General features: G+C 52.1%; 1 protein-coding gene across 2 annotated transcripts in view; it reads left to right on the top strand.

Moving 5' to 3' along the window:
- ARID3B (AT-rich interaction domain 3B) overlaps positions 1-16605 on the top strand; it is a 32735-nt gene extending 16130 nt beyond the window's left edge. Inside the window, exons 5-9 of one of the 2 annotated variants that reach the window (XM_042803693.1) lie at positions 10562-10745; positions 11926-12185; positions 12409-12666; positions 15474-15575; positions 16277-16605. In XM_042803693.1, the coding sequence (XP_042659627.1) occupies positions 10562-10745; positions 11926-12185; positions 12409-12666; positions 15474-15575; positions 16277-16431 (959 nt within the window). In that variant the 3' untranslated portion in view covers positions 16432-16605. Of the gene's footprint in view, positions 1-10561; positions 10746-11925; positions 12186-12408; positions 12667-15470; positions 15576-16276 lie in introns of both variants that reach the window. The other variant, XM_042803692.1, reaches the window with a different exon arrangement.
- Positions 16606-24324: the final 7719 nt, after the last annotated feature.

Genomic DNA, 24324 nt, shown 5'->3' with positions numbered 1-24324 from the left:
CAGTTTTGAGGTTATGCTTCCAAGTCAATTAAAAATTAGAGCCAGGTTTTGCTGATATTTTTGGCTTTTGTGTGCAGAGGCATAACCGAGCTTAATTAGTTTACTTGCAAATGTTAACCTGAGCTCACATGTTAATGTAAGGGCTGGGATGACTGACAGACAAGACAATAATCTGAAGGGTGTGATTGGCAGCAATAGAAACCTCCAGATACCTAGAGAGAAATCTGCTTAATACTTCAGTGTCTCCTTCCTGTTACCTTTTAATTATTTATAATTGACATGTTCCCGGCACAGGGGCTGAGCTGATCACCAGCTGCTTGCTGTAGGAGTTTAGCTTTTAATCATCTGAGTATTTCCCAGTGTATTTGTTTTCTGGAGACTCACTTGTTTTCTTGGTTGCTGGAAGGCTGAAAATGAAATATAAGAGCCCAGCACCCACAGGAGAGAGATGCCATGAACTGACAGCCCTTTGCCAGAGAGGCTGGAAGTGTTTGGCCCTGGTCTGAGGAACTGGCTAGATGGCAGGGTACAAGCAGTTGTGGGCTTGCTTTATATTTTGGCACCCCCAAAAGAGGGAGGGCTAAATTCCTTCAGGTTGGTAGGAGAACTGAACAGCATAAGTGGAGTTATAGGAAGCAGCTTCTCTTGTGTCATGAATCTGAGCTGCTTTGTCTTACTGCAGAGGACATCTTTTGACTTGGCATGGTTTTTGGGAAGCTGTACTGTCCACTTTTCCCATGTCTGCTCTCCCCAGCATTATCTACAGCAGGGCTTTGGTTTTCTAGTGAGCAGATGGACTTGCTGACTGTGTCCTATTGTGGGATCTTCAAAAATCTGGGAGCTTCTACAGCAGAGTTACCGTAGGACAGTGCTCAGGCTTTCACTTCTCCTCCCCTTGCTTTACGTGCCAAACAAGGCTGAACAGCTGCCTTGTTCTGAAAGGGTCCCCAAAAGATGGATACAACTGAGGCCTCATTGCACCTGAGAGCAAAGTGCTGTGTTTCTTAGCTAGTATGTGTGAAGAGCTGGTTAATTTGCACCTTGTGTCTGAGGGCAATGGAAAGCAGCTCTGCTAATAAACATTGCTGGTGTAAAGATGGGGATTTTGCCGTTGTCCAGGAGGAGCCAGAGAAGTGCTGGCCCTTGTTAAGGGCTGATGGATTTGGGGCACAGATTGCTAACTGTGAACCAAAAAAAAAAAAGTGAAAGATAAATGATAGATTTCACAGGAGCTACTGCGTGGTTGGAAGGATGAAAAGGTTTGGTTGTTGGTGCTGCTGTTAGGAATGTACCTAGAAATGTGAAGCCATGAAACAGGCTTAATGCAGATCAAATGTGCAGGTCTCATCTGCCTCTGAGCACAGCAGGTTGTCACTGAATGACCACAGCTGCAAGTGATAAAATGGCCCTTCAGTGGCAATAATGATGGAAGAGGGAGATGAGAGGAAAGCTGTAACTCTTCCTTTGTTGGATGTTTTATTCCTCGTATGTGTTTAGGTGAATGGGTCCCACCATGGCTGTGATTGAAGGGGCAGATGGGGAGAGGAGGGGAGACCAGCCGATGAGAGCAATTAGTGTGCAGGACTAGCTTCGAACCAGGCCTACCACAGGACCGACCTGACACAGCTCAGCAGGGATGGTGCCAGTTTGCTGTGTTACCACCTTCCCTTTTCTCAGCTCTTCCGCAGCCTCAAGCCAAAGGTTGCCTTTTCTGGGGCTGAGCAGGGATAAGCAGCTTCAGCAGTGGCTTCTCTCCACCTCCACTGCTGATCTCGCGTGTTGTGACAAGTTGAGTCTTGAGGTCTGTTTTCTCAGAAGCTGTATTTTTAACGTCCTGCTGCATGAGGGGCTGCTCTGTGGGCAAGTTTGTGGTTCAGGGCATTTTTACGGGCACGGGCTGAGGCTTCTCTGCTAGTGCACTGTGGAATGGGTTGCGTTGCAGGCGCGTAGACTGAAATTGTTCTGCCTGCCACTGAGGACCCTACCTGCAGGAGCAGTTTTCTAAGTGCCCAGGCTAGAGCTGCATCCACTACAATGACTTCAGGGTAATCTTGTGTTCCCCCATCTTTGGTATTACTGAAAAGAATTTTATTACAGAAATGTACGTGGCCAGATGGGCAAGTTCATTTACTCAAATCAGACTCAGTCTTGGAGATGATGACATCTTCCACTTCTTTTGAGGGCTTTCTCACCCTGTGACCATACCCTGAAGCTAAATGTTGTCTTCCTCTGTGTTTGATAGAAGGCATAGATATGATGAGTAGTAGAAAAATGTAGCTGTTAGCCCTGTAGCATGTACTGGGTAGCATAGCTAGACTGCTTTTTGCCCCCAGATAATGAAGGAGTGTTAGTGGCATGACTCTTATAGCTGGTCAGGCGGCCACCAGTAATTGAGCTGACTGTATTCCAGTAGTTGGAATGCAGGAGAGAGTTGGAGTAGTGGGACAGTTTCATCCCCTGGAAGGATCAGCAGTGTTTGTGCAAGACATTCCTCTTGAGAAAAGGTTTGATGGGGAAGAGATCTAACTGCGTGCTATGGTGTATTAGGAAAGGCTCCCTTTCAAGGGAAGCTGTTTTGTTCATTTTAAGTACTGCCTTTGTGAAGACCTCATAAAACGTCTCCAATTGTACAGCTCTACTAATTTTGTTCAAGGTTTCTGTGTGACCTTGGTTTTCCCAGATGGCTTGACCATTCTGTTTTTTTATGTGTATATACATAGAAGGGGCTTTGTAAGTCTGACCGTGTGGTTTTAATGTTTTCCTGCTGTTGTATGCTGTCTGCACATTTTAGATGTGGAAATACAACGAATCCAGGGTATTGACAAAAGCATTTACTGATGGATTCTTTTATCTATAGGCCAAGTGGTGTTTATGAAATGTTTGTTCAGGGAATACACTTCTACTGATTCAATTTTGCAGTTTTTTTTTTCTTTTGATCCTCTGGAGATATTTTTGAATCTGAATTAAGCAATGTAGTTCTCTAAAAGAGACATCAATAGACATAAATTCTCAGCACCCTTTGCTCGTGCTACCAGGTAATGCTGAGCCACAACAGATGCTTCCCTAAATATCAGATGGTGTTCTGCAGTGGAAAAGTCTCACTTGAGACACTGCAGAGGTCCCTTCTGGATGGTCCAGATCCACCAGGCAAAGTCCTCTGCCCTGTTAGACCCTGGGATTTATATGCAGCTACATCTCTGCCTGCTGTCCCTCCTTTAAAGAGCCTCTTCTTTGGGCAACTCTTCTGACTTAGCCTCAGGAAAAATGCTGACTAGTGTCTTCTGCAAACGATAAGCAGTGGGGAATCGGCGAAATATTTTAGGTTTTTATATTGTTAGAAAGAATGAAAAGTACGACTTTTCCTTAAGTTCTAGGGGGAACTGGCGTTCTGGTTTCCATTCCTCTGTATTCTTTACATAGTTTGAGCCTTTCAGAACAGGGAGCAGAGAATGCACTGCTCCATGTACTTAAACACTTTGAAGTGATGCTAGAATAAAAAACAGGTGCAAAGCCAAGTGCTTGGGATCTCCAAGCAACTTGAATCCAGCTCCTCTGGGGGTGTAGAGTCCTGTACCTGAGGCCAGGTTCTCTGTAGCATCCAGAAAGCTGTCACAGGGGATGTCTTGCCCATCAGCTGTAGGTGCCAGGGGACTAAAAGTCCCCACCAGATACATAAGCTGATATTTTGGGGGAATTTACCCAGGAAAATTTGCAAATTGCAATAACTCAGTGGTAGTTATCAGCAGGTCCTTCTCATAAAACCCAAACTTTTTCCCCCTTCTGTTTCTCATGCATCAAAACATTCATTGAAGACAGACATGAGATTTTTTTGTTTTCTCTAATTTGAAAAAATCCTGGAAGTCTCCCTTTGGAAAGATCTAAAAAAATTTTTCTGGGAAAATATCCAGTGCAGTACAAATAATTAATATCCCTTGATTTTAAGCAGCTGAAAAATAGTGGTTTGGAGTGAATATTGCTTTAGCTCCAAAGAAACAAATCATGTTGGAAGCTGTAGTTGTAATTAACGGGAAAATAGTGTTAGGACTTTACTCGGTTCTGGCTTGCAGAAGATTTGTTTTAAATTTAGCCAGCATGAAGAATGCTTGGGCAGCTTAAATGTTTTGTTACAAAGTGAGATGGCACCAGACAAGGGTACAGAAGAAAATAATTTGAAGTGATTGGCTGTTGTTGCTTTGCATGAGCCTTTCTGTAGCTTATTCATCTGATCCCAGTCTGCTCTAGTGATTGCCGGCTGAGGATCTCTGAATCCCGGGTGCTCCCTCCTGGGTATATGGAATTGAGTGATGGAGCCAAAGGGGCTTTTTGCTCAATTCCCTTGAAGATTGAGGTGTTAAATTGTCACGTGTTTCTCCAGCATCTCAAAGACTGGGTGTTTGTGTCTCAAATCCTGGTCTCCCTCAGTTCTTTCTTATATTGGTGGTACTTCTTTGCTATGGGTGTTCTTGGCCTTCCCCCACCCCCCAGTTTTAACAGCATGTTTTTCACATGGTTAATGAGGTGCTGCACTCAAGTGGTGGAGATGCCTTAACATTGAAGAGATGACCCTGTAGATATCCAGGTGGATGAAAGCAGGTGGAACCGTTTGGAGTGAAGATGCTCCAATTTGTGCAGCCTGTCTGAGCCACCTTTATTTTGCCCAGCTGTCCTCGTTTCTCTGCATTGCCTTCTGTATTTGTACCTGTCTTTGCCCGGAGAAGAAGAGTTTGTCCAGTTGTTTAGAGGTCAGATGTAGGGAAACCCACCACCAGTTGCATGGAGGTTCAACATCTGGTGAAGAAATTTGTAATAGCAAATATATTGGACCCAGCTGTGTCCGTAGTAGCCAAACAGTTGGACTGGAGTTGAGCTGGGTACAAGAGAGCAAATCTCCTTGGGATCTCTGTTTCAGGGATGGAGAAGCACCCTGTGTGGGAAGGTTAATGTGGCTGGAGCCTTGGCTAATGTCACCGGGGCACTGGATGCCAGTTAGGCTGCCTCCGGTTCAGCAGCCGAAATCTGATAAGGGGCTGCTGTCAGCCTCACTTACTGAGGAGGGAAGCAGAAACTTGATGGCGTTTCAAGGGGTGCAGATAAGAAGTGGGCCTCCTGTCAAATAGAGCGTGATTAATTACCCTCTATCCTGGCTCCCGCTTTGATAGGAGTGTCTAATGGTCTGCAGGCTTGCGGATCAGGTGGTGACATTCCCTGTTGGGAGGTGAGAATGCCCGCTGTGGAAGTGCCACGCACGGGGGAGAGATTAGATCAGCACTGGCACGGGCAGGGAGGAAAAGGGGAGAGGTGGTTTCCCTTCTGTATACCTTTGCTTTTTATTTTAACGTGGAGCGAGCGCTTAGGACAGGCTCAAACCAAATCAACGAACAAAACTCACGCAAAAGAGCTGGGGTGGCTGAGCAGGGCAGCTGTGCGCGAAGCCGGCCAGGGTTTGTCCTTGGAGAGGAATTCAAGCGACCTGGGGACTGAGCCGGTGCAGAGTTCAAGTTGATTTGCTCGTATCCTGCACTGCTGATTTGCTGTTGAACTGAATTTTACCTCTGTTTAGCCTGGGAGAGTGGAGAGATCATTCATACCAAGTAATTACTGTCTCCCTTCAAAGAAACCTGAAGATCTCTTCAAGATTTGGTTCAAAATTCTTTTATATCGCTGTGGACTTCCCCAGTCTCCCAGGGAAAGCCTGTGTTCTTTTTGGCTGTCTGATACTGGTTTTCTTCTGAACCTATTTAGAGTGAAAGGTGGAAAGCTTTCCTCACCTGTACAGGTTGTGGCTTAAAAATGCCCCCCTCTATGCCTATTTTTCACTCCAGAGCGTGCTTTATTGCAGTTGGAATGTTGCTCTGCAGAATAAATATTTGGGATTCTCACCTCCTTTGTTCCTTACTAAAAAATGGACACTTCTGAAAGTAAATTGGATAGGGAAAAAAAAAAAAAAAATGGGAGGTGATTGAAAAAGTAGTGCTTCAGGCTGGGTATAATTAACTGCTCTTTGTCTCTTGCATGCAGGACAAGTCATGGCTTAGGCTGCTTGCTGGGGGGGAGCTCCCTGCAGCGGGCATGGCTCAGCACGAGGAGAGGAGAGTGGCCCTTGGCAGGGGATCTCCACCATGGAGGACTTGCAAATCTGAGCAAATCCCTGCAAAATGACAGGGGACTTCTCTACAACTTGATTAAGAACAGTCTTAGGGACAGTTCTTGTCTGACATCAATCTGCATCTTCAGATTTAGATCTCTGAAATGTGGCTAAGATGGGATGAAAAATGAGAGAAAAAAAACACCTTGGGCAACGTGCTGGGATAGGTGAGGAGGATGTTGGTCCGGAGCTTAGTTCCCCTTCAAGAAATGAAAAGGCTGAGCCCCAGCACTGAGCAAATGGCTGTTGTTGCAGGGGAGCGAGCAGAGCCTGCTTGTGCTGTTGGCTCGGCCAGTGCCCCTTCCCCAGATACTGGTTCATTGCCAAGAGATGTAAAAAGTCATTCAAAGATTATCTGGGGTGTTTACAGCTTCCTCAGTCCCTTCTTAAATAGCTCTTGAAGGATGAAAATCAAACAGTTGCTCCTTCTGCCTCTCCAGCGCAGGGGACATAGGGGACATTCAAGTCTATCCATACAAGCCCTTTAGGCTTCTGTTAAGGTCTGCCTGAAACAGAAGAGGCTTTTGAACGGGGTGAAACAGCTTGGCAGAGGGGGGGGCTGCTTATTTCCCTTGAAGGACAGAGATGTTTATAGCTACAGTCAGGCTTCCTCCAGGGAAACTCTTTATCCCAGAAATCTGAATTGGAGTTACAGCTGTCTCCCTTCAGAGAACCAGGAACCCATGGGCTGTGGGATGATTCCTCTTTCTCCTTCCAGAGTTTGCCTGCCCTAGAATTTGTCTTCCTGGGGTCTTCCATGCCCGTCAGCTATGCCTCATGCCTTTTCCAGTGGAACCAGACTCTGTGTCCTGCCCTTGGGCTGATTCCTTGCAGGAATGGCCCGTACTTGCGTAGCTGGGGTTATACTAGAAGGAAGAAAAGTCGTTTACCAAGAAAACTAGGAGAGGAGCGAGTCATCTCCCTCACCCTCTTCTCGAGTCAGGCAAGGCTTCTGGCTCTTTGCAAGCACAGTACGTGCAGCATTTCTGAGAGCCGGCAGAATAGAGAGGCTTGAGAGTACAGTAAAATGAGTTTGCCATCAAAAGGCAACAAGTCTTACGCTGTGCCCCCGGCTGCTGACCTTTCCCTCTGGAATTCTCCCCTCTGACCTCCGGATCATTAATCCTGATGCTGCCAGATGACAGTAATCCATCATGGCCCCTGACAAGCCTTGCAGCCGCCTGTGAAAGGATCCGCTCGGCTTCAGCATCCAACTGTCCCATGATACTCGTTTTTCAGCCTTTCCTGTTTGAGTGCTGGGGGTTTCCAATAAAGACTTTATCGCCTTGCCTTTCCTCGGAGAGGGGCTGGGGGAGGAGAGGGCGGTGAGAGCAGCCTCCCCGTGCTTCTCGGCTCTTTTGCAGTCAGATCCTGTGAAACATGCAGAGCCCTGGCTGGCTCTGAAAAGTACAGTTAATTTGCCAGGTCCAAACCCCAAATCATTCTTTGCTAGCTCTGAGGGGACATTACTGGGAGGGGTACTGTGAGAAAGCACGGGAGGAAAATAATTGCGTCTCCGTGCTCAAGTGGTAGAAGGATGGAAGTAGTTTTGTCCCTGCTGTAAAGTTTCTCAGCCTGCATAAAGAAATTTTATGGGGGTCGGGCGGGAAGCTATAGATTTTAGCTTAGTTTATAAAGCTACAAATTAAATTTCAGGGGGCTTTGGTCTGCAGGTCTTGTTTAAAAGCAGACTTCAGGAAGGGAAGGTGTCAAAGGGGTAGTAACATGAGGCGGGGAGGTCAGATCTGATTGCTGTTTCTACTCCAGCTATGGGCAGGCTCTCTGGAAATACATTTATTTCCCACCGATGTAGGTAATGCTTGTCCCTTTCACAGGAGCGTTTGGATAAATACATTTGTGTACCTTTTCAGATGCTGAGATGGGAGAATCTAGAGTAGGGTAAAACTGCTTAGGATAAATGCAGTGTAAGTATATATATTAGTTTAATATAAATGTAGATGCTTCCTTATACATCTGTATTAGCGGCTTGTTTGCCTGAGGAGCCTTATCCATGACCGTTCCCTTTCACTCTCCATCTGGTCACTGTTCGAGGAGAGCTGGATGAAAGTCCCTTCTGGAGAAGTTAATGCTATTCCCTCAATTGGATTGGGGAAAAGCGGGTGGCTTTGAGTGGCACGGGGTTGCCAGAGGAGTGGGGAAAGAGTCTTGGTCCTGCCCCTGTGGAGCAGAGGCTTTGCTGGCAACGTGGTGCTGCTCAGGACACCCCAGCTTTCCCTGCCACTGGGGCAGAAACGCTGAACTGTTAGTGAAGGGGCATTTTGCGGTGGAAATAAACCACCCCTGGCTCTTCCTAGAAACCTCGGAGATAAATATTTCCCTGCTTTTCACTTGGAGTGGGCTGGGTGTGACTCTGGTTACTGTGGCTCAGCTGATGAATGATAACTGAGGGCTGGTAACATGATCGCTCCCAGCCCTCTGTGTATCTGAAATGACGCTGTTAGTGCGCTCTTAATCTTTACAATAACACACCGAGCGAGACAAAATGGTGGCTGAGGGAAAACCGAAGCAGGTTGAGGATTGCATTTACACGGGCTGGCCTTTTGGGAGGGACCAGCTCCTGGCGCGGGGCGGCCGGCTGGGATGGATGGAGCCACAGCGCGTTCAGACAGTTTGGAAGCGTCTCTGTCTCTGCTCCCTGAGGGAACTGTTGTCTGTGAAATGCAGGAAGAGGATCTGATGCAGTTTGTGAAATTACTGCTTTGTGGACTTTTCTGTCGTGGACAGGGAAGGGGTTGTTTAGACAAGGCAAGGAAAAGAGGATATGATAGATATAAAATGACAGAGCATGCAGACCAAGCCTGATCAGGTTGCTCTTTGTTTTCTTACTGTTTAAGAGTTAGTAACTTGGTGAAATTGAAGGCAGCCCTTTTAAAGCTGAAAAAGTTTACTTTGTCTATCAAACATCTCATTAACCTGTGTGAATTGGTACCAGGAGCTAATGCATAACAGGCTTCAAAAAGAAAGGAGAGAAAAAAAAAAAAAAATTACACTTACATGTATAATGAGGACATCTGCAGAGCTGAGCTGAACTCCTTTTCACTAAACAGAATAAAACCCATTTATAAGGGCCATAAACTGCTCTGCTTCGGGGCATTAACCGAATCGCTGGCTGATGAGCAGTGGCAGAAGTCTCCCCTGTGGGTTGGGTATTCCATAATTGTCCATTACAGCGCTTCGCAGGCTTTCCTGTAAAGGCTGGTGCTGACCATTGTGGTACACAGGATACTGACCTCAGATGGACGGCTCTTTGATCCAGGACAGTATTTCCTATGCAAAATAAAAGGTTTGCGACATCAGCATTTTTTTCCGCTCTTCCTCTCCTTGCCTAAACCTCATTAGCTTGACCTTTTCAAACCCTGCACGCTTTATCACTTTAAGGTGCTGCTAAAAGGGCACTGTTAGGTTAAAAATCAGCTTTGGGGGTTTTTTAACCTCTGTTAACCCACAAGATGACACAACTGAAGGGGAAGGGTAGATCTGTTTCCCTGTCTGCCCTCTCCATCTCCCCAAGGATAGAGCAGGGCCTTGTTTTGGGCTCCAGAAGGTGCTTGGATGCCCGGTGCTTCTCACCGCAGCCGCGGGGACGCCTGGCTGTGCCGTGTCGGCGATCGGGCGCGCTGATGCTCCGTTACACTGCTTGTTTGTTCACCTCCACCATCAAGACGATTCCTCTAGCATTCTAGCTACTGCTCCAGCAGCTGGGTTGCAGTTGCTGCTGAGGTGCACGCGTGGCCTCCTCGGTGTGTCACTGGGGAGCGTGTTCGGGGCGGGGGGGGAAGGAGTGGGAGGGTGAAAACGCTCTGTCGGAGCAGAAGCTGGAGCAAAACGTTAACGCACGTGCTGGGGAGGGAGGACAGAGGTAAATGTACGTGGGGGAGGGAGATGCTCTCCAGTGTCACGTACCCTTTTCTGTCGCTGTTCCCAAGCAATACAGGATAACAAATGCTGGGGGCTGAGGGAGCTGAATCCCAGCGTACGAGTAGCTCGAGTTGCCTGGCTGCTCATCCCCTTCCTGAGCACAAGCGATACAGATTTTTATCTAAGATTGCCCTGGGAGCTCATAAAAAATTATTCCTCTGTGCTGCTCCCTCGTCCCTGGGATTGAATAGTCCCTACTTCCCTTCTTTCTATTTTAGAAGCTGCTCTTAGCTGCGGGTTATTATTTGTCTGATAATTGCTTTTGCCTACAGGAAAGGATTTTTCATGAAAAGGACGTGCCATGTAGCTACACTTCTCTGGCTCATTTAATCGCCCATCGAGAGGCCTCAAGTCAGGCTACAAATAGAGTTGCCTGAATTTCCTATTAGAAAGAAGATCGATAGCCCCAACCTGCCAGTTTTCTCTCCCTCATTTTCTCTCTGACTCCATGTTTCCTTCCCTGCTGTTTCCCTGCAGGAACTCCCATCAATCGGATCCCCATCATGGCAAAGCAGATCCTGGATCTCTACATGCTCTACAAGCTGGTGACGGAGAAAGGCGGGCTGGTGGAAATCATCAACAAGAAGATCTGGCGAGAGATCACCAAAGGCCTTAATCTGCCCACTTCCATCACCAGTGCCGCATTCACGCTTCGAACCCAGTAAGTCCAGAAGATCTAACGGGGATGTGAGCACAGCGGGGATTGGGGAGTGCAAAGCAGGGACTGGGCTGGAAAAATGTGAAAGACTGAATTCTACTCCGTGGCCAGGGAAGAGCTGATAAGCTGCTTTATTTATCCCTCTCTCCCAAGGCTTGCAGTTTTTCCTTTTTATTTCCTCTCATTTTTCCGAGCAGTGGTTCTTCCTGAACTCATTCCCCCTTCCGTCCCTACAATCCCAGCACGATATGCCATCGTCTTGTTCGCTGTGCTCTGCGCCTCCCTTGCCTCTTCAGAGCTAAAACTCCTCGGGGCAAGAAGGGTCTTGCTCTGTCTCTGAAGAGCACTTGGCACAGCAAGGAGGGAGGGAGGCCTCCTGATTTGTAGGCATCAAGTATGAACTTGATCATTTAATGTCTGTTACCACTACTAAGTTGTGGAAACTTGCATTTAGCACCTACTGTGAGGATTGCTTTCCTGACGCGCAGTACCTCACATTGATTAGGTAAGCAAAGACAGAAAGAAAAAAAAAAAAGAGGGAAGAACAAGCAGAGGAAAAAGAATTATGAAAGTAAAACCTGTTGTAAAATTTAAGCAACGGGGCAAAGCTGGACTTCAGTGACTCGAGCATGGCAGGCTGGGCTCTGGGAATCCACATCCAGCTTACGCAGACTCGATTTTTTTGGAAGTTGTTAAAGTCCCAGGGAAGGAAGCTCCTTCCCATTTCTACAGCCTTTGGTACAAACGGGCTGTCTCCTGCAAACTTGTGTGCCAGAATTCAGCGAAAGCAGTAAGGCTTGGGACTGGCTAATACAAATAACTTGGGTACGGGTAATTCCTCAGACTTCCTTCCTTGTATGAAGTGTTACAGTCCAAGGTCTTAATTCTTATAATTTTAGATGGTATCTCCATTGTAAGGGAATTCTGGATGATTCTTTTCTGCCCTCGTGGGTGTAGTAGTAGGTAGCTGTATGCTTCTCTGTAAACAGCAAGTAAACTCAAAAGTTTGAGAGCTGTGCTTCCCGCTCAGACTGCTCAATACTTACCAAACCGAGCACAGCAGTGCTGGGGATGGGCTGATAGAGACTCCAGATCTGCCGAGCACCTCCGACTGAATGCAGTGCTTGTTGCTGTAGCCCATAATTTCATGTTCTAGCAAGAACCCTACTCGCCTCTCTCCCAGGTACATGAAGTACCTATATGCCTACGAATGCGAGAAGAAATCCCTCAGTTCTCCTGCTGAGCTCCAGGCTGCAATCGATGGCAACAGGCGGGAAGGCCGGCGGCCCAGCTACAGCTCCTCTTTGTTCAGCTACTCGCCCACCACCACGGGGCCTCCTTCCCTCCTGTCTCCCCCAAAGATCCGCTTCCCCATCATCGGCGTCGCGCCAGGCAGTGGGACCAGCAATCCTCGGGTGTCTCCAGCAGCAGCTGTCAGAAAAGGTCGGCTACTTGTCCTCACAGCAAAGAGGGTGGTGGGGTTAAGAGGCGCAGGCTCTGAAACACAGTCGTCTTCCGTTTCGTTCACCCCGACTGCTTGGGACTTGAGAGTAGTGGGACTTGGGTGGCTCAGGGTTTGCTGAATGCTCTGCCCGCGGTTTAAACCTTGGCGCGCTCGCGTTCGGGAGGGCTGTGGGGGGGACTAAGCGACTCCGTCCTTTCCTAGGTGACGGGGTGCCCTTGACCGTGTCTATGCCAAACCGTATTGCTGTGCCAGTGACCTTGGCTAGCCAGCAGGCAACTGTGGCGGCGAGAACAGCCACCCTCGAGCAGCTGAGGGAGAGATTGGAGTCGGGGGAGCCTCCGGAGAAGAAAGTCTCGCGGATGACGGAGGAGGAGCAGCGGCTCGTCCAGCAGGCTCTCCAGCGCAACCTGTTCAGCATGGCGCGGCAGATCCCCATGAAGATCAAAATCAATGGCAAGGGTAAGCAGCACCTCCGGGTACACCAAAGGTCTTGGCAGGCTGTGGCAGGGAGGGAGCCGCTCCCAACCTGGGATGTCAGACACCTCTTTACACGCAGGCTTGATTAACCTCTCAGGGTACCAGGCAGAGGTTACTGTCGGGAAGCTGTTAGGATGGAGCACAGCACCTGCAAAGCTCAACCGTAGCAATATTAGGGTTTACTTACCACTGCTGGTTTTATTCTGTACTTGGTGATGCGTAATCCAGCCTGGATCCAGAAGCACCCTAGCCGTGTTCAGAAAGCTCTCCATCTAAGCTGATAAAACCCACTTGACCCATACAAAGACCCTCACTCTGAGCTTATGACCTCCCGTGTTGATCACAGTGAGATTGCTTCAGGACTCAGGCTGTTGCGTCTGCACAGAACTTCCAGTGTGGAGAACTGCCGGTTTCAGTTGATGCGAGCTCGGTTGTCCTTGCAGCAGTGTTCTCTTGCCTGCCGTAAGCATGTTCCTTCCTTCGTGGGAAGCGCGTGGACTGGCCGAAATCGCTTTGGGCCACGTACCTGACCCCCTCACGTTTCACACCTGGGCTGTAGCTCAGGTCCGAGAGCACGGTGTGGCCTCGCCCGAGGCAGCCCTGTGATTCTGCAGTCAGTAAGGTGACTTTTGGAGGGGGAGCCCGTCGTGCGGCCAGATGCTCAGCTTTCCCCCACCCTCACCCGAGCCTCGTGCCAGCGTTGTGCTGCAGGGAATGAATTTCTAGCCTTTCCTGGGCAGGAGCCCTTTTAACTGATCGTGGAGGGAACAGTTTTTTCCAGGCGGGTAGCAGACTGCAGGAGATGGGGGAGAGAGATGCCCAGCTTTTAGGAATCCTTTGTCAGGTGTGGGGAGAAGGCCACAGAGACCTGTGTATCCGTGGGGGGGGCCTGATGCATCACAGGGCTTTTAGCAAGTCAGGTGATTTCTACCAACATCTGCTGCAGCCCTCCGCACAGCCTGCAGGCAGAGAACTCCTGGCAAGGCTGGGTTAGAAGGTCACGTATAAGCAGCATTCATGGCCTGGGAAATGCACTCCTGAAATGCTTTGTAAAAGGGGAGTCACCCCGTAAAGGTCACGTTGTCAGAATCAATACTGCTATATAGTGGCTTCAAAAGCTGATGAAGTGCCGCGGCTCCCTTACCTGTCCCGGGGGCTGCACTTCACTGGACAGCAAAGCCTCAGAAAATTTCAGTCCCAACAGCTGCTTCCTCCAAACCTTTTGATCCATTAAAATTAAAGGTCTCAGACCCCTTATTAATTGTACATTTGGATGTAGACACAAGGCCAGGCAAGTTTGGCACGGCTCAGAAGAAAGGGAAGAGCTCTTCTTGAGGCCTTTGCTAGCAATGTTGGTAAATGCTTTATTGAAACGCTTTGCCAGAAATAAATACGGCAAAGGGTCAAAGCGGGTTCCTCTTTGAAGCAGCAGCAGCTTGCTGTGGAGTAAAATGGGATTGGGACTTCACACCGCAGTTCCTGGCAGCTACACGTCCACCTAAATTTCACATTTACCTAAAAGAAAGGCAAAAGTAGCGAGTAAAAGGGAATACAGATTTTAACAAGTAATGTTCATTCCCTCTCATCTCACTTTATTTTTTTTTTTTTCCTCTCCACCCTGAACTTCCTAAATCAAAATGCTAGGAACAATTCCAGTCTCTGCAAGTAGTAACAGGCTGAGGGCTGAGCCCTAAAGATTCAGTGATACTATTCCTGCTTTTGTTAGCTGACTGTGGGCACATCTGTCCTTTGTTGCCCTAATTTTTCCAATTGCAAAATAAAAAGAAGATTGTGCTTTGTCAAGTGTTTCGAGGGGTGCTTTTGAAAAGCACCACGTGAGCTTATCATAGCTTGATAACAACATTTAGGTTAACTGTTAACAGTGTCCTGAGCGTTCTTTACAGGGATGGCGGACTTGCAGCAGACCCCAGCAGACCTGAAAGGCGTTAAAAACATGCATTTTTCCATGCAATGTCAGAGCGTGAGCAGACTGTCTGCGTAATTGCTCTCTGTTTTAATAGCCCGAGGCCCCCCCAAACCAACGTGGGGTGGGTGGGCTGGTGATACGGCTGTGCAAACCGTGAGCGCGCCGAGGCAATCCTGCAACCCGGGCTCCCGGGCACGGCTTGCTTCGCTCGGAGGTTCAGGAGCATCTGGGAGAGTTTTGACGTTCAGCTCCCCTTAAGCATCAGTGTAAATTGAACCCCTGCCCTGCACTGACTCTGCCAGAGCTGCTCGGCTCGGCTTAGAAAGGACTCTCCGGGCTGAGGACCCAGGAGTAAAACTTGACGCTGTGGCTTGTCCCCTCCCTCCAGCGGCCGCTGGAGCTGCTGCAGTCTGAGCCCTGCATGGGCAGTCACACCAGCCCTGCCTTCCCCCCCCCCCCCCCCCAAAAAAAAAGCTGCCACCCCTCAGCGAAGGGGTAGAGGGCTGTGCCCGTGCTCCCAGGCTGCTGCAAACACAGCCACCATCCAGCCCGTTTCAATACAGTCTTGGCTCGGGCGCTGGCAGCTGGTTTGTTTTGTCGGGGGGGGGGGGGGGGGGGGGCGGATGTTAATTTGGCCCTTGCAGCGTGCAAGTCAGGGAGGGGTTTGCAAACGCCAGCTGAGCTCCCAACTTACCCTCAGTTCACACTTTATCTTCGTAGACTTAGAGGACTGGAAGGCGGGCATCGTGTGGGGCTTTCCTCCCCGGAGAGGAGACAGATGCACGCCTTTGAACATCTCTGGCTAGTGCAGGGAACAGGGCAGTTACTCTCTAACTCTGGATCTCTTCTTTCTTGGAAGAAGATAAACCAGACTCGGCGGCGGCGGCGGCAGCACTGAATTTGTCACCTAACGGCATTGGGAGTATTAACATGTCGGTGGAGATGAACGGCACAATTTACACTGGTGAGAAGGAACCGCCGCGGGGGGACGGGGGGTGCGGAGAGGGCGGCGTGCTCCCAGGGGCTGGGCTTTGCCAGAGCACACCCCACGCAACCTGCCTGGCTTAGAAAGCTCAGCAGGAGATGATTTCTGTTCCCTTGGGGTTTGTGTGGTGCTAGGCAGGCAGTCGAGATGAATGCCCTTTCCTGGTGGTGGTGGTGGTGGTCGTTAGTATTTGTAAAAGCTAAGGGAAGGGACTTCTATTAGAAGTGTTAAGGAGTATTTTCCCTTTTCTCCTGCCGAGGAGTGGCTTTACTCAGCTTTTCCTCACGCTTCTCTGGGACGCAGGAATTGTCCCCTGTGCTCTGCTGAAGCTGTTTCCCTTCTGCAGGGCCCACACACGCACCCCTGGACAAAGCCCCGGTGGGAAGCCTGGCACTGCGGTGCGATGAAAGGTTGCTTCTCTCCTCCAAAGGGTTGTTTGAAGCCGTTTGGGATCTTTATCCCTGTGACAGAGGCTGCCAGAACAAGCCCTGGGGGAGTCCCTTCCTAGATCCTTGTCACCACCGATCTGTCTCCAAGCCTGCTTGTCTTACTGAGCCTCTTTCTGCTGGGCTGAGCTCTCTGGGGTTGGACCCACCACCCTTTGCCCCGCGCCCTATCCTCAGCCGTGCCACCCCGTGGTCCCAGTAACCCTTCTCTTTACCTCTCCCTCTGCCTTGCAGGAGTGCTCTTTGCCCAGAAGCCAGTCGTCCATCTCATTGCAGGCTCCAGCACCCAAAGTTCCTGCAGCAGCAGCAGCAGCTCCCACTGCTCTCCCAGCCCTACCTCATCCCGGGGAACCCCCAGCGCAGAGCCCTCCACCAGCTGGTCTCTCTGATGGACGGCCGAGCCTGCTGTCTCTCACACTGGCCTCCGGCAGCTCTTCCTCTCTGTTCTGGGCAGGGAGCGAGCCGGGAAGGAGTCGCACAGATTTACCTCATCTCAAGGAACCTGCTTTTGTGGTTGGCCAACGGCAAGATGATGATGATGATGCTGAAACCTTTCCATGCCAGCGAGTTTTTCTTCATCGTCTGTTTGTCCAGCCTTTTTCTTCGTTCTCCCCCTTTCTTCCTCCCTTTTGCTTTTTGTTTTCTGCCTCCTCCTCCCAGGGTTTGCTGTGTTCCTGTTGGGGGGTGGGATATGGAAGGGGGGGGGGGGGGGTGGGGGGGGGCACGCCTGGCGTTTTTCAATCAGGGATCGTCTCTAGGAGCTGCGGGTTGAGAGATGGCTGAGACGTCACCAAGGCAGGTGGAAAGAGCTGGAGTTGGGGCAGGGAAACTTGGTTCTCCCCGAACCAGGAGCCACAAGGACTCTTCCCACAAAACAGCTCTGTGTTGTGACAATCCTAAGAGCCAGCGGGGTGCCTTGCCCCTGTCCTCCCGTGGCTTGTGCTGCAGAAGGCCGCGTGGCCGCCGAGCAGGCGAGCTTCCTCGCTTTTTTCCAGGCTCTGTTGTGGTCCGGCGTTCTAGGTCCTCCCCTAGAACACGTGCTCTTGGCTCGTGAGCGTCCTTTCCCCTTTCTGAGGTCTTGGCAAGAGAGGGGAAGGACTTGCCCGCCGCTACGCTTGACCCACAGACACATTAAAAACCTCTCGATCAGCTGCTTCCTTCTCCTGGCTGGTGCTGGCCTCTCCCCTACCGTTGCCTTCTTTCAGCCAAGTTTTCAATGCCCTCCACCTTGTCTCTCCCCACCCCACCTTGAGGAACTCATCCCACTGACATTTACCCTGATGGCTTGGTGTTTTGATCCTCTGCCCCCTTGACACAAAAGGGCTGTCCTTTAGGTTGAGCTAGGCTTCCTGGAGCGGCTCCCTTCTCGTAAGGCGTCATTCAGTAGCCCCTGGCAGCTCTCCCCATCCGTGCGCTGAGAAAATAGAAGGCGGTATCTGAGGTGGAATTGAGCGGGGCTGTGCGGTGTGGCTGTAGGGGTTGCAGTTCACGCTGCACGTGTGGTTGGTTGGTTGGTCCCTGAACCAGCCTCCAGGAGCCCGGTCCCCTTCAAATCGTACGTGAGCGGAAAAAAAAAAAAAAGTGGCTCTCAGTTGAGTAAGACCTTTTGGGTGGAAGCAGAGAAAAGGAAATCAAGCCCGCCCTTTCCCCTCAAAGCTCCAGTTGAAAGCAAGCGAAGGCTGGCCCTGGCTCTCCTGTGCCTGGAGCCAACCAAGCTGACTTAGTGACTCCACGAACTCAGCTCCTGCTCAGGGGGCCTCGTTCTGTCCCCTCTCTCCTGGCCTTTCCCACACGGCGCTTTCCCCAGCCTGGAGATCAGATCCAAGCACCATCCATCCATCCTGCCCTGGTGACGTCCTTCCCATCCTCCAGGCCCAAGTCAGGTTTTTTTGAGCAGTTGAAATACCTCAGATACATACTTGTTGTTGGTTTTTTTTTTTGTTTGTTTGTTTTGGGTTGGGTTTTTTTAACCTCTTCAGGAAGTATTGGCATATCTTATCGCTTGTTTTTTATATGTGGTTTTGCTGACATTGTGTTGTTTTGTTTTGGTTTTTTTTTATTTTATTTTTAATTGCATCACCAAAGAAAAAAAAATGGCTGAGTAAAGGAGCAGTGGCTGCCGCATCCTTTAGGCCAGCAGCAGACAGGCTGACCAGCATTGTCCCAAGACACGTGCATGACACAGGAGGACAGGTAGAGGTAGGAAAAGACAGCGAGAGCGACTGCTTGCTCGGAAGATCTGTCCTTCAGGTGGGACACAAGGGTGTCTCCAAAGTCCCTATTATTTTTCCAAGCTCCAGAATCCGTGCTTACCTTCAGCAAAGCCGCTTAGAGCAGGTGGGAGCTGCCGGCACCGCTTACACTACAGATGGGCCAAGCTTCTGGCACCTGAAAGCACAGCTTGGTCCTGGGACGCTGCCCCCCAGCCACCTCCTCGGCTGTGCTGGGGCTCGGCTTCCCCAGACCCAGCTAATTCAGTCCACGCCACCAGGCTAAGCCACGCTGGCCTTTGAGAGAGGCACCAAATTAAGGAGTTACTCTTAATTTTTCACCTGTTTGTAGTAACAACCGCCTGAGCCAGTCCCGTAGATCACGATCCAAGTGAAAGCCACGTTGAGGACTCCAGAGGTTCGGCCGGCTCCAAATCGGTTTCTTGGAGGGCGGTGGGCGAGTCGCCTTGTGCCACAGCGGTATGAGGAGAGGTGGTCACCTTTTATCCGCTCCCGCGGGCGAGCGGAGCTGCTGGGAGCCGTCGGCTCCGTGCAGGACGGGGAGGCTCGAGGTGCTGCTGCTGTCAGAGGCTGTTGCCCTGCCTGCACTGCCGAGCCCAAGCTCAGCCTAGAATTATTTTATACTACTGAAAAGAGCACGGCTTTAAAAAAAAAAAACACCAAGCCAGATACTGCCCCAGGAAAATCCCAGTCGGCAGCTTGAGGGCCGGGTTTAAAAAAGGTAGATAGAAAACAAAATGAATAATCCTTTCAACTCTCAAATGGCAGGTTCTCCTTTTCAATCCCCCCCCCCAGCACCGCTTGGCTGGGCCACTGCTCTGTCCTGGGGAGCGGAGCGCTCGTGGAACCACGCTCCTGCTTGCCAGAGGCGCTGTGCTCTCTGCGTTACTCTACACGCTATGACTTGAGTTCCCCCCCGCGGGAGGGTTTGGGGGGAGGAGGAGGAGGAGGAGAAGTGGGTGAGAATGCACACAGCCCCGGGGGGGGGGCGCTGCGGCTGCTTGGAGCCGAGCAGGGACCCCCCTGGCCCAGCCCGGGGGAGCGGGGGCTGCTCTGAGGCTGCCGGGCGTTTGCCCAGCAGATCCCACGGGCCTCCCGTGGCATTTCAGCCTCGCAGGCTCGGAGAGGATTTTCCAGACTCTGGGGCTCATTCAGATTGTTTTTGTTTTGTTTTTTTTTGTTTTTTTTTCCCCTATTTTGTTTTCTTTTGATTGTTTTTTTTTTTTTTGAGGGGGGGAGGAGGGGATTGTTTTTTGTTTTGTTTTTTATCTGGGGGTGGGGTTGGGGGCTGTTTCCTCTGAGTGGGACTGGGGCACTTTTTGCTTTTCCTAATGCTTTCTTCTCTGGTCCTGGGGAGCAGAGGTTAGTAATGGGTGGTTTTGCTTATGTATCACATGCTAACATTGTGTTTTCTTGCACAGAAAGGCACTCGAATCACTGAACTGCTAAACAGCTTTGACACTACTAGAGTATTAATGTTTATAAGCTTTACACAACTAGACTGGAACTAGACAGGGACTAACAGATTGTTTTGTATTCAATTCAGGGAAAGAATCAAGTTGGGATGTGTAACAGATACCTCAGTAAAAATAAGCTGCAACAATAAACTGGTCCTTTTCTCAGTACACGACGAGGACCAGCCGTTCAGACTGTGAAGAGTAACCCTTGCCCCGAGCCTGGCTTTGATACTGGCAGTTGGCTTAATGCGCGTTTCGCTGAGCTCCAGGTCTCCTACTGAGCTGCCAGGCTTTGGGGACGGGGTTAGGGAAACCAGCAGCAGAGACGGGGCGGAGGAGCCGGGGGGGGCTGGGGAAGGCTGAGCAAGGGGTGGCGGATCCCCCCCCCCCCCCCAACTCTCCCCGGCTCCGCTTCATTTCACTCGACCGTGTTCGATTGTATAGTACTCAGGGGTTTTGATACTGCGGGTAGGACTGTTCCTCGCGTGAAGTGCTCCGCTTTGCAGTGTGGCTAATTCTCTTTCAACTCCAGCGAAGGTTTTGCAGCGAGCAGCCAAAAAAAAAGAAAAAAAAAAAAAAAACACAAACCAGCCCCCCAGCTTGCTTTTGTGCAGCCTTGATGTTCCTGTTTCAGGGGGAGATTTGCCAGCTGGGTTTGATGCCCAGCTAGGGGAGAAAAAAAAAAAAAAAAAATCACAAAAAAAAGAGAAAACCAAACCTGCTTATCCTCTTCCAGCAGATCCCAGTTTATGCTGGGAAGGCACAAAAATTGTGAGCTGGGAAAGGGGGAAGAGGTGAGGGGGAGGCTGCGCAACTGCTCGACTCCCAAAGTGAATGTGAACGTGTCACACCAAGTCCTTTTGGCCGCTGCCTGCGTGTGTGTGCTCCAGATGCATCCAGATCAGAAGATGTTTTCACCAAACAGCTGCAGCAGCCTTGCTACTAGTTTTCTTACCTATTTAAAAAAAAAAAAAAATAAAAAAAATGTGATAGCCTAGACGGTGGATAAATACCTCAACGTCTCCTTCCAACAAGTGTCTGTATATGTTGTTGTTGGGTTTTTTCTATCTTACACGTTATCTGAATGTTTATATTCCAATAAACTTCTACCTCTTCACATGGTGACCCCGCAAGTCTGATTTGTGGCCGCGCCGGTTGGCTAAAGTGTGAGGTAAAGATTTCCCAGCCCCTTTTTCACCCTGGGAGAGTATTACCAGAGGCTGGGGCAGCCTGGCTGAGGTCTGTGTGCTCGGAGGTCTTTCTGCTCCCGGCTCGTACCTGTGCGGAGAGAACTGGGCTGTAAACCTGGTGTGGCGGGATGCAGGTTCGGAGCGGTGGCTGGAAAGGAGCTGGGTGCTTGTGGGGTGAAGTGGGGGGGTCGGATGTTGGTTGGGAAACCCCCCTCCGCAGAGCCGCGGGGGGGGAACAGACACTAAAGCCACGAGTGAGGCGGCTTTTCCCCTTTCCTGGGCACTGCTGAAGGGCTCGTGGCTGTACCTGCCCCGTGCCCAGCCACGGCCAGGCTGGGGCTCCCAAATCCCTCCCGTGTCGCCGCCTCCTCCGCACAAAAAGGACGTTCAATGCTTCCCGACGATTTTGCTGTTTACACGGCGCTTGGACCTCGGTTTTCCAGTCATGGAACCAGTCGAAGAGGAACTGGTTTCCAGCCCTTTTCGGCCCCGCGTTTCCGACGCCCGTGTTTGTTCTGGGGCGGGGAAGACCCACGACCTCCCCGTGCTGGGATGTCATTTGGGTTTACCTCACCGGGGCCGGGGCGGGATGCTGGAAACCAGTAAGTTGGCTCCGCTCTGAGCGAGCAGCGGGGCCCGGACTGGCGCGCTCGCGCAGCACCCAAGCGGCAAAATTCAGCTGCCTCCGCTGGGTTCACCCCACGCCGCGGGGGAAGAGCCGTGCCCGGGTTTTACAGCCACCCCCAGGGCCCCGGTTATCGGAGGAGAGCGGGCTCGCCTCGCCCGGGCTCGGGTCCCAGCCTATCCGAGCAGCGGGCAGGTGGAGGCCGAGCTTTTCCCCCCCGGCGTTTCCTCCCCTCCTGCCCACCAGCGGGTTCAGCTTTTCCCAGCTCCAACTTTTCCCCGCCTGAGCTCAGCTGAGACGGCTCAAGGGCTCAACTGCCCTTAAAAGCCAGATGCCCGAAGCAGGTAAGGTGGGTTCCGGCAATGGAAGTTGGGGGGGGGACCCCCCAACACCTCGGTGTGCGCTGCCGTGGGGTTTATCCGCCGGCAGCCTTCAAACCGGAGACGGGAAGGTGCTGACCCCAGTGCTGGGCTGGAGGGGATCTCCTCCCCGGCTCCAGGGGTGCTCAGAGTCCTGGTCTCAAGTGTGTGTGTGGAGGGGGGGGGGGGGGGGGCGGGGGGGTTCGTGGTGGCCGCCCCAACCTCACCGCCGAGGTGGGGGGCCATCCCTGCAGCTCTCCCAGCCTCCAGCCCCATTACCCTGCGGCACCCTCCAGCACCCAGCAGCAGGCACCCAAAGGGACCCGATACACCTTCCCCACCACCCTACAGACCAGTGGGGGGGGGCTGTACGCCCCCGGGGTGGCCACGCTCCAGCCCTCCCAACTCCCTTTCCCAGGGGCTGCATGGCCACGGGCGTTGTTTGGGCTGGAATATAATCCTCCAGGCAAATTCAGATCCCAACCCCCCTTCCCTCCATCCCTCCCCTAAACGCTGCTATTCACCGCTCATCCCGGCCGCAACCTCGCTTCCCTAACAAATAACAAAAGGCTAAAGAGAGCCCAGGGCGGATTAAAGCATCTGGGTAGGACAGCCCAGCCCCACCATGTGAGACACCGCTTTCTTCTCTCTTTCAAACATTAAGATCCCTTGCTCAGGCTCTGGCAGAGCTTTGTCCAGTCCCTGTTCTCCATAATCCCTCGCCGCAGGGCTGGAGGCGAAGCCAGCTCCGGGCACGGGGAGGTTTTGCGCTGGCCCAGCGACATTCGCGTCGGCGCTTGTCGCCCACCTCCGCAACCCCAAGTTTCCTAAGAAACTTCAGGCGCAGGAGTTCGGTTCCCTGGTCCTTAAATGGGCAGAGCTGCCACCCTGCTCAGCTCCCAGGGAGCCCAAAACCCCACGGGCATCTCTGACAGGAGGGAAAAAGCCCAGCTCATTGCCTGCAGGACGTCGGTCCTCTGGGCACAGCTCAGGGAGGGGGTTCCCCCTCTTTGGGGGCCAGGTTTGTGTATATAACAACTCAGCGACCGTTGCCGGCTTGCATCCAGCTCAGACACCCCCAAATCCCTACCCTGCAGGTGCCCCCCCCCAGGCCCCTCCGGCAGCACCGGTGCCTCCCCACCCATTTCGTGCCCCCACCAAGCAAGCAGCTAATCATCAGTCGTGCCCAACCTGTGTTGGCCTGGCAGCGGGGCTGATAAAAGCCACTTCTTCCACGGCCCTTATCGTCCCCCGGGGCGAGGCCGGGTTTGTTTTAGCCCCGTCAGAGCCGGACTGATGTCAGGCTGCCCGTGCCTGCAGATGCCAAGCACGGGCCTGGCCCCGCCGGCTCCTCTCTCACTTTCAGCCTCTGGGGATGCTCCAGTTCGATCCCAGCTTGCAAAAACGGAGCGGGGTGGGTCCCAGGTCCGGGCAGGGGAGGTGGGCGCCCATGTCTTGCTGCTCGCCCGGTGCTCCATCGCCCACGGAGAGCCACCGGTAACGGCGCCCGTTTCCTTCCAGCACATTTGCAGGTCTTCCTCGGCGCGGGGCTGGCCCTGCTCTGCCTCAGCATCCTCCTGGGCTGCGCCGTGTGCTGGCAGCACCGGCGGCGCCCGGGTCCCCGCCGCGGCCGGGAGCGGGCGATGGTGATACTGGGACCCTCTCTGCCCGCCGCGACGGTGCCGGTGCCCGTCCAGCGGCACTACGAGGAGGTGACAGGAGAGGCGCCGGGCACCCGGGTGGAGGAGGGTCCCCCGGCACCCCGCGGGGGTTTGCTCCCCAGCAGAACCTCCTTGCCCAGCCTCCCCGTCTCCCCAAAGAGCCAACCCCGTCTCCCCAGAGCCAACCCCTTCTTCAACGAGGAGAGCCCGCTGGTGGTGCGCCCCAGCCCGGCACCCCCCACCCCGCTGCCCTCCGGCACGGGCCCCAAGCAGCGTCCCCGGCTCCACTGTGACTTGTCCTACTCGCCGGCCGAGGCCACGCTCACCGTGACGGTCCTCGGCGTCTCCCGTCTGCCCGAGGGGCTGCAGGGCAACCGGGGCTCCTACGTCAAGGTGTACGTGCTGCCGCGGTTCCCGGCGTCCCGGCGCACGGCCCTGGGGCACAGCAGCCTCCACCCTGCCCGCCGGGAGCCGTGCCGGTTCGGCCGGTACAGCCTGGAGGAGGTGAGGAGCTTCACCCTGCGCTTCGCCGTCTACGCCAGGTTTCGCAGCCTCAAGGACTCCTTCGTGGGAGAGGTCCTCTTCCCCTGCGCTCAGGCCACCTGGGATCCCCGGGGGGCTTCTAGCTACAGCTGGGAGCTGTCGAGCACCAAAACCAAGCTCAGAAAGGTCAGGACAGCCGCGGTCTCCAACACGGAGCGGGGCGGGGGGGTTGTCCTCATGTTTGGGCTCAGGTCTGCTGGGTCTCAGAGCCCCAAA

The sequence above is a fragment of the Tyto alba genome, unplaced genomic scaffold (genome assembly GCF_018691265.1).
Source record: "Tyto alba isolate M040663 unplaced genomic scaffold, T.alba_DEE_v4.0 Super-Scaffold_41, whole genome shotgun sequence".
NCBI classification, from domain to species: Eukaryota; Metazoa; Chordata; class Aves; order Strigiformes; family Tytonidae; genus Tyto; species Tyto alba.
Note: the sequence above shows the minus strand (reverse complement) of the source record. Positions and strands in the feature narration are given on the sequence as shown.